Below are 13,055 nucleotides of genomic sequence, written 5' to 3' on the forward strand. Positions count from 1 at the left end.
CTGAAAACAAATTATGTGGCTGCATTCTGGTTGAGTTGCAGACACTTATGGCATGCAGGGGAAGACCTGCCAGGAGTGAAATGGAGTAAACCAATCTTGAGATGACAAGGGACTGAACAAGCGTATGAGTAATCTCTCTCTGGAAAAGAATGGCCAGATCCACCTGATGATGTACAGGAGTAATCTGCATGACTGAGGTTAAAGCACTGTCAGAAGGTATGATATGAGTCCTACAGGGAAATCACTAGATTTTGACATGGGGTTACTGTATATCTCCAGGGATATACAGCAGCTCAGTCTTGAAGTTAGCTCAGTTTTTATACACCAGTTGTCTCTTTTTTTTTTTTTTAGTAATAAATTTATGCACAACTGTAAATGATAATCAATTTATGATTGTTGCCTTTGATTCATTTCAAACATCGCTTTTTAAATCAATGAATCAATCCAAATCATCTGATCATTACCTCAATATGAGATGCAAATTCAGTTTACACCGATGAGCCATAACATTAAAACCACTGAGAAGTGAAGTGAATAACATTGATTATCTCATTACAATGGCACCTCTGAAGGGGTGGGATATATTAGGCAACAAGTGAACAGTGAGTTCTTGAAGTTGGTGTGTTGGAAGCAGGAAAAATGGGTAAGTGTAAGGATCTGACCGGGTGACAAGGGCCAAATTGTGATGGCTAGATGACAGGGTCAGAGCATCTCCAAAACAGCAGGTCTTGTGGGGTGTTCCCAGTATACAGTGGTTAGTACCTACCAAAAGTGGTCCAAGAAAGGACAACCAGTGATCCGAAGACAGGGTCTTGGGCACCCAAGGCTCACTGATGCGTGTGGGGAGTGAAGGCTAGCCTTTCTGAGCCAATCCCACAGAAGTGCACAAATCTCTGGAAAAGTTAATGCTGGCTTTGATAGAAAGGTGTCAGAACACAGTGCATTGCAATTTGCTGCGCATGGGGCCATGTAGCCGCAGACTGGTGAGAGTGCCCATGCTGACCCCTGTCCACCACCGAAACAACAAACAAGCAGCTACTGAAGTCAGCTGCAGTAAAGACCTGACAAAGCATCTCAAGGGAGGAAACTCAGCATTTGGTGTTGTCCATGGGTTCCAGACTTCAGGCAGTCATTGACTACAAAGGATTTGCATCCAAGTATTAAAAATAATCCTTATACAGATAATTGTTAGGTTGTCCAATTACTTTTGAGCCTGTGAAAATGGAGGGACTCTAAAAATATCTGTAATTCCTAAACAGTTAATGCAATATTTTTAAACCCCTTGAATTAAAGCTGAAAGTCTACACTTTAATCACATCTTGATTGCTTCATTTCAAATTCATTGTGGTGGTGTACAGAAGCAAAATTATGAAAACTGTCACTGTCCAAATACTTATGGACCTGACTTTTATAGTGCTTTTAATCCTAACTTTAAATTGTATTCATACTGTTGCTACTTTTCAGGAGCTTTTGCACATTCCAGTACACACTACACAAAATAATTTATTATTATTATTTTAACACTGTTTCAATTAAACCATTATACCTTACTAGTATAATAAAACTAATCCTTTTTATACTTAATTTTTTTTTAAACTGCTAATTGTCCATGAAACTGCTAATAAAAGCTGGTCAGTGTGAGACAAAGGGTAATGCTCTAGTTCAATAGATGCCAGAAATTTCTAAAGAGTCTTTAGAAATGAAAGTGAAACAGTCCCAGATCTGAATTATATCTAAGTGCATTACTGTGCAGTGTACCAAAGAGGAAGAAATCATCTTAACCCATATTATGTAGCTTTGTCATCACATACCATTTTCTATTCATTTCTGAACATCACTCAGCTTTGTACCTTAAATTTATGTGGTTATTAATCTGTCTCTGCCCAAGGTGTTATTAAAATCATAACAATGATTTCACAGGTTTTTTTTTTATAGAGAATCATTATAGGCAGTATGAATAAATGAGGTCCTTGGTCTGAGACAGTCAGAAGCACAGAAGTAACTCAACTAAAATTAGTGCTTGTCCTTCTGCTGCCCTCTACAGGATCACTTCCCCATTACACTTCCTCTGTACTGAATTATGAAATGAAATTAAACACAAATTTACTTTTGTGCATGCTCTTGATCCAACAAGTGCTTCATGCTCATGATCTTTGCAAGATTGTAGAGAAGTTTCTACCTCATGTCAGAGTAATGATAATTCTCGTTAATAAACAAACGTATGATGTTTTTAAGAGTCTGTTTTAATAAATAAATTCAAAACAGCATGGCAATAGTGAACATTTCAAAAGGCACTTAAACATAAAGGACTAGGCTAGGATTTGAGGCATTGTGGGTAACATAATACTGCATTACACATCAAATATCAAGAATTTTCCAGTTATATGTCTTGGTAGTTGCAAGAAAGACCTCAAAATGGCAATTTCTTTATTTTAAAAGTAAACACATCATCTTAAACATTAGAACAGAATAAAACATTTAACCACACAACCATGTACCATGAAAGTTTTCACAAATCTAATATATTTTTTTAAATGGTATCAGTGGTTTAATTTTTTTTTTAAAGCAGAGATTTATAACCTCAACATCTCTTCTGAGAGGAAAAATGTCACTATATCAGAGAACATTATTTGCATACATATGCAAATATTCATACTTGTATGCCAAAGTAAATCAGCAAGTAATGATATATCTGTTTTGCAGGAGAAACTACACTGTCAATCATTATGCAGTCTGACACGCCCACAATGTTTTGGTTAAGTGGAAAATAGGAGTTTTCGTATAATAGCTTTCAACTATAATTAAACAGAAGTTTAGGATATATTTCCTTACTCTACAACTGGCATTTGTTTATTCATTGACAGATTTTTCTTTTGTAATCACACTTTTCTTTCTATTTTGCCAGAGGCTTTAACTGCAGACATCAGTAAACATACTGATTTCAGGACTACATACAAACGACTCTCAGTAAAGTACACAATCTTCCACAGACACAGGTTGAAGGCAGATATACAAAACGTTGCAAAATTGCTCATTATATAACATCACTTGTAGTAGAGAATTAGATTGAGAGAGAAACTCTGAACAAAAGCCATGAGCGTTTGAGTGAAATGCCCCTAAAGCGTCTGAGTGTGGCATAAAATTGTTGTATTGTTGTTCTGAAACGAGAAATGTTCTAAACATTGAAATATAACATAACATAAAATAACATAAGTCTGTAACATGCCTTCAATACATGCTAAGCAAGTATCTCTAGATTCATTGACATAATTAAAAGAAACCCATACAAATAAACAGTACTCCTGATTGTCATGTCAGACCTTACACACTCAGTGATGCTGCTGCGTAACGCTTTTTAGCTGTCTCTAACATGAAGACTAGCGGAAATGAAGACTAGCGAAAATAATAATGTATATAACTGTCGCAATAAAGGTTCGCTTCATACCTTATGTATCGCTTATGAAGGACTAATAGCTGTCTGTGTCACACAATGTTCTCATGAATGTGTGAAACAAAGGGAAATAATACAAACAGTACTCTAAACAAGAGCTTCAGATGCTGATAAAGTCTTTACAAACTGTACATGTTTCGCAGTAAAACAGAGGAGGCACAAAACGCAGTGCTACAAAATAAATGCATAGTTCTACAAAATAAAATGAAAAGAAATTTTAATGGGAGAAAATATTTCAAACTGAAATGAAGAACACTGCTCTGAGCACAGTGGAGCTGAGCATTATTTGCCTTCATATTTGGGATTGATGACAGTTGTAACAGCACTCTTGTAGATTGGATTTTCGCCCTGTGAAAAGCAGAAACATGAACACGTGAAAACAGGCAGAGCAACAGGATTTTGAAGATTCAGTGGTCTCAAGTTTAGTCCTGTCAAAAAGCAGAAAAACACCCAAATTCATTTGTTAAGGATCTGAATGAAAGAGTGAAACGGATGCAATAGTACAAGCTTCAGTAAGATGATTAGTAGTTCATCAGTAAGATGATTAGTTCATAACACATTTCTCTGTTAAACTAATGGACAGGGAACATGAGTTGTAGTAGCAATGTACAGGTGAGTGAGGTGTCAAAAATAAATCTCAATATATTTAATAACATTTTCATAGTACTCAATATGTATCACAATATTTGATTTTTAAAAAGTATCATAAAGGGGGGGGGAAAGCAAGAATAGAAATAGAAAGCAGAAAATTTGCTTTCTAGCTTAGTTTTTCCAACAAAGTCATAAAAAAGAGAAGAAAAGGAAAAAAGGAAAACACAAATGATTATGCTGAGGTTTGCCACAAAAAGAAGAAAACAGAAAAAAATTTTTTGCAGAAATTTGTCACAAAACAATGGCACCAAAAAAGAAGAAAAACAGAAAAAAACATTTGGTTTTGGTAATTTAGGGCAACAAGAGGGCAAAAAAAACATTAAATATTATAATAAAACAGTATAATCAAAGTATAATTTAAAAAAGAAGAAATGCAGAAAAGAAAATTTGTTTCTGCTGACATTTGCTAAAAGGGGTATAAAAAAAAATTAAAAAAAAAATTTTTTTTTTACACGATACACGATTTTCCGTACATTTACAAAACATATTTAACCTAGAACAAGCGGGCAAAAAAATCAACCAACTGTTAAAAAATATTTTAAGTGTATTGTGATGCAATCATCGCACCACTATCATATTGTGATTTCATCCAACCCTAATGAAGTACTGTAGGATTTTTGCTCTCACATCCCTAAAAACTAACCACGAGTTTACAATACAGTAAAAAAAAGTAATCCATTTCAAAGTTTTACTTATTAAAAATATAAATAATTATAAATAGTTATTCACACAATGATTTAAGATAAATTCAGTTTTAAGATCACAAGCCACAAAAACGAGCAACAAAATGAATCTCTCTCACACACACAAGACACAAAAAAGACCATGCAGAGGCGAGCAGAAAGTAATACACACTTAAAGAGCTGCAGTTTTATGTCCATAGTTTGGATTCTGGAACTTATTAACAGGACTCTTGTAAATTGGATTCTCTTGCTAAGGAAGGAAAAAGGCACAGAAAGAATTTGAAGGCAAGATGGAAAAGGGCAAAGGAGATGAAAAACACAGCAAAAGCAAGAACAAAGATGATAATGAGGAGCCAAGTGGAAGAGGAGTGATTTTACTGGAAAGATCTTGTTTGAAATTCCTTATTATTTCACAACCATTACAGCGACTGCTCTTTACAAGATGGAAACTCTTAAAACAATTAAATGAGCACTAGGAAGTACAGTGTTGATGTGTTCTGATGTCCTCTCAAATAGGACTTGATGATATTGTTCGATTCTGACCTATTTGTACTAACATGAGGATGTCTTTGATGGACACTATGAAGCATTTCTGTAAGTCTGCCAAAGCCTTTAAATGTAAAAATCTATTCCCTTTCCCTTTTGCTTTACTCTGTAAATGTAGAGGAGAATTCTGCAGTCCTCGGAACTACTACATCCAACAAACTCAACTGAGAGAACACAGCCAGCAACATTTAAAAAAAAAAATAAAATAAAATAAAAAAATTCAAATACTGGTCTCATAACAACAGCTGAAACCACTGAAATCATTTTCACGTCATCCATCACTGTGTGCACAGACTACAACAAACTGCCTGCATGGCTGGCTAACCAGCAGCAGGGCCAGGAAAGCAATCACCCACACATGCCTCCTGCTTCACAAATTCCCCATCAGATTGTGCAAGACACACCATCTGATGGTGTCTTTCCAAAACACTGTTTCTGTTTAACTGGAAATACCCCCTCCACTGCACAAATAACTCTTTACTCAGCAGTGTGCTTCTTGACTGTGCAATATGCTTACTCATAAAGTGCATAAGGCCAATAAGCTGCTTCCCTCTTTAGTTCCTGCTGTGTTACACTCAGTCACTCATCACTCATCACATTCACATAAACATACATACAGTAAGACAGCACAGTTACTTATTTTGTCTCTGTTCAAAAAAAATAAGTGTAAACAAACTTGTAAACAAGGCACATAGATATTGTGCAAGAAGGTGAGGAGGTGCCAGTTAAAATGTGCCATGGGGTTCTACTACTACTACTAATAATAATAATAATAGCAACAGTGGCAACACACGTTCAGCTACTACTACTAACAATACAAATAATAATAATAATATATATCTAATATTTAATAATAATAACAATAATATTTAATCACACTAACACTTTAGTTTCATAGTTTCATTACTGCAGTCTTTCTTTAGTCATACAGTAAGCATGATTTCTTGGAGTAGGTCAGGTTCCTGGATCACCATTCCTTTGTTCTTCCTTTAATAACCCAGTCTCTGATTATCTCTGATGTCATCACTGTGAGTCACTTCTCCCATTCCTGAAAATTTCCTCCAGATGCACCAGTCAGACCGAAACCAGACGAATTACTCACGAGTTCTTTTAAAATAGGTTGTTAAGACAAAAACATAGGTTGTGTTGGTTGGTAGTTAAAAAACTCATCAACATCCTAACAATCTCTTCCTTTCTCTCCATCTCTCTCTCTCCCTCACCCTCTGTCGAGCTACACATGCTACTTCTGAGATGCCAGTGATGCCAGTGATCCTGAGCCCTTCTGCTCCTCCTCGCTGCCTGACCCATCCTGATGCCCTGCTTCTGGTTGGAGTTCTCATCGGTTGAGATCGCTCGCTGCTGCTGGGGGTGGCCCCATATGGATTGCCTGAAGAACTGTTTGGATTGCTGGGGATGGCGCCACCTGGGGGCTATGGAGATGGTTTGCGGATCACATATGGGGAGCTGTACTGTAATGGCCTGGGACTGCGATTGCTGTACTGGCTTTGGGGCTGCAGCTGCCATGAGCAGCTTCGTACTCAGGACTCCATCAGTGGACAGTGGATAGATTTTAACCAGCCGGACTTCTTGCAAAAACTGTGATGAATTTATTGGTTGCACAATTGCACTATTTGTCCATATAGTACACAATAATAGAAGGGATTTATTTATAATTGCACTATCCGTTGCACCCAGATGAGGATGGGTTCCCTTTTGAGCCTGGTTCCTGTCAAGGTTTCTTCCTCATATCATCTCGGGGAGTTTTTCCTTGCCACCGTCGCCACTGGCTTGCTCATTAGGGATAAATTCACAGTGATAAATTCAAATATTTACAATATATTATTGTGAATCCATTTATTTCTGTAAAGCTGCTTTGTGACAATGTCCATTGTTAAAAGCGCTATACAAATAAAATTGAATTGAATTGAATAACAGTCAGTCTGCTCAAAGATGTCTAAAACCTCGCTAGCTGGGTGTGATGTCCTCACACAGTGATCCAGTTATTGAATAGTTAATTACTGTTGCAAAAATGGAAATAAGCATACATAATTCAGTTTGTAATCAGATACCAACTCTCAAAATGTCCATGATTTATATATATATATAACATTCCTTTACATGAGGGCTTTTAGCACTTTGTATGAGAAGCTATCAAGCCTAATGCATTGCCTAGCTGACCTAGTGTTAGCAAGCTTCAGTTGTAGTTTAGCTAAATATGATCAATGTTTCCATATTTTCAACAAATGAACAATTAATTTAATATGAACTGAAATGCAGAGCTACATTACATGCCTTTCGACAAGTGCGCTCAGGTGGGAATGCAAATGGATCAGGAGTCAGAGAAGTAGGATACAGGAATAGGAGACACACTGATGACATCAGAGGGCAGTGATTGGTTAGAAGGAAGGTTAATCCTGGAATATGTCTTACTTGAACAAACAGATTCAACCATATGATGTTTTAAGTATGCAATGAGTGTGAGTTATATGGGTTAAATGTTTTATGTATGTTGATGGCTAATCTGTTGATTTGTCGAGTCAAATTACTGCTTCAGTAATCTCAGTTTTAAAGTTTATATAGCACAGTCCAAAATCTCGTAATGCTTTACATATAGAAGATGAAACAAAGTATTTCTAAGACCATGTGTGATTAAAGAGATCTACACTTATTACTATATTTAGCTATGAATCTATTGGCTATGCTACAAATCATAAAATATATAATTAACAAGATAAAAGAGATACTATGAATAGGACAAGTCAAACAAGTACTTTAATTACTACTTTCAATTTTTAATCTGAATTTATAAAGCATCTACAGACCTAGGAAAGTGTGATGATATCTGAGAGTTTAAAGGCAAGATAAGAATAAAACTTATTCTTGGCTTAAAAAAAGAAAATACATCAACAAATAGAAACAACTACAAAAGCGTCCCTGGAAAAAACACGATGGAAACCAGAGCACTCAATATAACTGTCCCAACCTTCATCACAAGCCACACACAGCCTTTGAAGTATTTTAATCACAGGCCCTGACAGACAAAGTGGCTGAACTGTAACTGACACCACGGCCTTTGCGTTGCCATAATAAGAGCCTCATGAACCTTTACGGCCCTGCCCATGTCACTCACACACACTCGTACGTTAGAGAGGCAGCGTGATTCATCAAAGCTCCTACATTTGCACTGCCTACACTCAATAAAAAATGGACTTTTGTTTGAAAGTGTGACTGGTAATCTGTAAAATAATGATAGTATCTGAAAGTTTAAAAGTATTGGTGGAGGCATATCCAAACATGAAGTGTTGATTTTTTTTTTAATCTTTTTCGTAGTCTAAATACAGAAACGACATTGTTTTTTTTAGTCTAAGACTAAAAAATGAGACTGTTTTTTATTTCTGACCTGCAGAGGGCAGCACTGAGTAACCGAGCCTTGTAAATCTATTCCAAACAGACCACACCTCGGAGAACCAAACTCTCCAAATCCAAAATGGGTCTGTTCTGTTTTCCAGCTGCTAGAAGTATTAACCCAAAAATATATTCAAAGCCAGCTGGCCTTTGAATAACTTTACCATGAACTAAAGACATAAGAATGGGTTGAGACATGAGATAGGGAAAAGAAAACAGGTTTTAGACACAATCTTAGTCCTGCTATCTTTCTATCTAGAGGAACAATACATTTAGCTAATGTAACAAGCCTTATCAGAGCAAGGAACTGTAGTGTTTTAAGACTAGGATTGAATACCAATAGTCTAAAACAATGACTGATCTCAGAAGTAATCAGTTATACCCTATAAAATCTGAGATGAAAACAAAAAGCAGAGGCGTTTTTCTTACCATATCCCATTTGGCATTAATTTTCTCTTTCTCAAACTTGGCAAACTCGCGGCGGTCATGAATGATCATGAGCAATTTCCAGATTAACAGAAGGGCTAATCCAATCAGCACGATTCCTGCAACCACTCCAGCCACAATGGGGATGATATCAGGAGCAGCTGGGCATTCTGGGAAACAAAGGATTATGATTATGAAAATGATGCAGCAAATTTCTACTTCTCCGACACATTTCAGTTCTAGTAAACATACCAAAATTACACAATACATTTGCTAATTGATTTCCCTTTAATATAAACGGCCAGTTTGATCATGTAGACTTCTTTTTACATTTTATTACCCAGTGTTGGCAATTAAATCTAAACAAGCGCTCTATATAATAATTAAAGGTTTGTATTTAAGGATGTCTTGATCATCCCCTCTCAGATTGTAATGCACTTTATTAAAGGCAAGTGGTGACATAGTTACTGTAAGACTGTAAGTTACTGTAAGCCAAGATTTGTCTTACAGTCGATATTAGACATTATTATTAGATACTAGTATCAAGTGTAAGACAAAGATATGATGTGTGCTACAACATACGTCAGCCTTGTCAGCTTTTTCCAGATAGAGCTATATTTCTCTGTTCATTTATACCTATTACTTGGAGTATTAACTTGAACCAAAATATTAATACAGGATGCTCAAAAACCTTTGACTGGCAGTGTACACTTCTGAGGTGCCCTATGGAGTATATAGGAAATCTGTGGCTGAGAAATTTGTAACATACTTTTGTTTGTTGTGTAAAGCTTGGCAACATTTTCAAAATTTACCTAAAGTTTCGACGACATGGACCTCGGTGTGGTTAGTGACAGAGTAGGTGTAGTAGAACCAGCAGTCGTTAGCGTCTCTCTCCTTGCAGTGCATGAGTGGGAAGGCTTGTACAGGCTGAGGCAAGTCATCTGTATCTTTCACTTTAATCAGAGTGAAGTAGTTGCAGTCTCTCTCACAAGTGTCTTCCTTTTCTCCTGTACCAAAGGCTCGGCATTGCACACATGCCCTGTGAAAAAACAAGCTGTTATACATCTGCCTGTGATTAACTTTCATTCATTCATTCATTCATTTAATCATTTTCCTTTCACTTTTCCTGGTCAGGGGTTGTCGTGGCAACAGGCTGAGAAGGTCACACCAAACTCTATGTCTGTCCTCTGCCACAGATTCCAGATCCTCTTGGGGATCCCCAGGCTCCACACCCTATCACAGAGACTAAGCTGCCAACAACCATGGGGAGGACCATCATTTCTGCCACCTGCTATCTTTCTATCTAGAGGAACAATACATTTAGCTAATGTAACAAGCCTTATTAGAGCAAGGAACAGTAGTGTTTTAAGAGTAGGATTGAATACCAATAGTCTAAAACAATGACTGATCTCAGAAGTAATCAGTTATACCCTATAAAATCTGAGATGAAAACAAAAAGCGTTTTTGTACCATATCACATTTGGTATTAATTTTCTCTTTCTCAAACTTGGCAAAGTCACGTCGGTCATAAATGATCATGAGCAATTTCCAGATTAACAGAAGGGCTAATCCAATCAGCATGATTACTTTATTTTGACTTTATTCTATCAGCAAGTACTCACCCACAGAAGAGAACTTCGTCTGCAAACTGAGTTCCTGCTTCACCACCATACACTGCTACAGCAACTGTAACACTGCTGCCACTGATCTGATCTGTCAAGCTCACACTCTCTTTTATCTCAAAGATGCATAACTTCCTCCACCAGGAGCATGTAATCGATCAACTTGTATACAGGAATGAGTATGGAGTCTGTGGTTAGTGCTCTATATATATATATATATCCTATACCACAGCATTGTTGAATTCTTGAATCTGAAGGTGTGGATTAATTTTCCATATTTCCATATAGTGCCAGATGTAATATAAATGCTTTATATAAATGTGCTTGCCTAATTCAGTTACATTTCTATGTATTTATCTCATTCACAGGGACTAATTATAGATGGAGTAAAAAAAAAATTATGTTATTTCACAAAGAAAAATGTACAACTGTTGATATGAAATGTACAGTAGGTGAAGTTTTCTGTAATGCGACGCTTGTTTAACATCTATGGAAGGAGTCTCGAGTGTTAGCACTTTTTTGACTGTCAGTAAGTCAAAGTCTTCAAGACAGAGGACTTTCTGATTTCCAGTTATTCGGTAACATGACAAGCTTTTTTGTCATTTTAACTTTGACAGAGAGAGAGAGAGAGAGAGAGAGAGAGAGATTGGTGAGAATATGTTTGTTTACAGTTGGTATACTGTAAGTGATAAGAGGAATTAACTTTGTCAGCACAGGTAGCGTGTGAACGGAAGTGGTGAGTGGTGAGACTCTACATGGTGTTGCCCTGCTACTTAAACTTCAGTCTTCAGAACAGTTTGTGGATAAATGCTTTGTGGAATACACAACCTGAAAAACAAGCCAACCCCAGGAAATGCAAAAAAAGACTAACCACTGACAACCCAGGAAACAGCGAACTAAACCTACTCGAATCCATGCACAAAGAAATACAAGAATTGAGAAGCCAAGCAGAAATCATCACCATAAGAAATGAAAATACAATACAATACACCACCATACAAACTCTTACCGGCAGAACGGACACATTCATCAAAGAAAATAAGAACCAAAAGAAATCGTACTAGACATTCAATGCTGAAGCATGAGAAAAGCATAATCTTTTGTGGAATAGAGGAAGACACCACAGATGACCCAGAGGGAAAAAAAACTTTATGCACTCAGCCCTAAAACTTTTTCTTGAAACAGTCACCAAAATCATATTTCTCTGCATTAATAGACTCGAATCGAAAAAAATAAATCATCGTCAAGACCAATTATAGCAAATCCGAACATTTCAAGCAAAATTATATGGATTATAAGCAAAGGAAGGAAGCAATCACTGAAGGAGAAGCCTAAAATCAACTAAGAAGAAATGGAGAAATGGAGCATTGTTGAAATGAAGTGGCTGCTGGCCATCCGTGGTGAAAATTTAATTCTGCATCAGATGAATATGTGATACATTATTTACATCATCCTAGAACTATCTCAACTTGTATCTGTTTAATTGTTTAAAAAAAATGAATCTTGTAGCATTTGTATCAATGTCAGATCTTTTATCGGTCAGACTCTTTAACTGATCTATGCTTGGATTTTTTTTCTCCTTCGCAATACAAAGCAAATAAACTGCTTCGGGTAAAAGGATTTCTATCCGAAAACCTCCCTGTTAAATCTGTTGGATTACAGCTCTTGAGAGCTTGATGGAGGTTTCATACACTTACTTGTGTTCAGTGCAGACTCCAGGGCAGGTGGGGCAGATCTCACACGTGGGTCCCTGGAATTTAGGATCAGTGCACCTACAGGTTCCACATTCACAGATGCCTCTGCCATTACAGATCTGATTATTGGAGGCCAGACATGTTGATGTATCCAAGGAGCAGTCACATGCACTTCCTGTGTAGTTAGCATCACAAATGCATACTCGGCATTCACAGCGGCCGTGGCCTAGCACAAGACAGGGACAGACATTAACAGATTAATACATACAGTGATGGTAAATCTTCAGTGTTTTCAGTGGTACAGTTCAGTGGAGAGCATTTATTACCTCCACAGAGCTTGTTGTTGGAGCGGTCGCAGTTGAAGTTGTCACACTCGCAATACTCGCCGCTGTAGTACTCCTCAGGGTTGTCCCTCTTCTTACACTCGCACTTGCCACACACACACTCGCCGTTGTTGCTGCAGAGATCGGTGCCGTTGTCCTTGCGGCAGGTCTTTTCCAGGTCCTCGCTGGACACCTCATCTTTCCAGCACTCACACTCTCGGCCAATACGATCTTTATTGCACCTAGGCACAGGT

General features: G+C 37.1%; 1 protein-coding gene across 2 annotated transcripts in view; it reads right to left on the reverse strand.

The window, feature by feature from the left end:
• Window positions 1–2,225: 2,225 nt before the first annotated feature.
• The window catches only part of itgb1a (integrin, beta 1a), a 46,337-nt gene continuing 35,507 nt past the window's right edge, over window positions 2,226–13,055 (reverse strand). The window contains exons 12-17 of one of the 2 annotated variants that reach the window (XM_026913769.3): window positions 12,805–13,043; window positions 12,482–12,704; window positions 9,975–10,201; window positions 9,166–9,332; window positions 4,958–5,035; window positions 2,226–3,799 (exon numbers count right to left, since the gene is read on the reverse strand). In XM_026913769.3, the coding sequence (XP_026769570.1) occupies window positions 4,958–5,035; window positions 9,166–9,332; window positions 9,975–10,201; window positions 12,482–12,704; window positions 12,805–13,043 (934 nt within the window). In that variant the 3' untranslated portion in view covers window positions 2,226–3,799. The remainder of the gene's footprint in view (window positions 3,800–4,957; window positions 5,036–9,165; window positions 9,333–9,974; window positions 10,202–12,481; window positions 12,705–12,804; window positions 13,044–13,055) is intronic. The other variant, XM_026913772.3, reaches the window with a different exon arrangement.

The sequence above is a fragment of the Pangasianodon hypophthalmus genome, chromosome 1 (assembly GCF_027358585.1).
Source record: "Pangasianodon hypophthalmus isolate fPanHyp1 chromosome 1, fPanHyp1.pri, whole genome shotgun sequence".
In the NCBI taxonomy this organism is placed as follows: Eukaryota; Metazoa; Chordata; class Actinopteri; order Siluriformes; family Pangasiidae; genus Pangasianodon; species Pangasianodon hypophthalmus.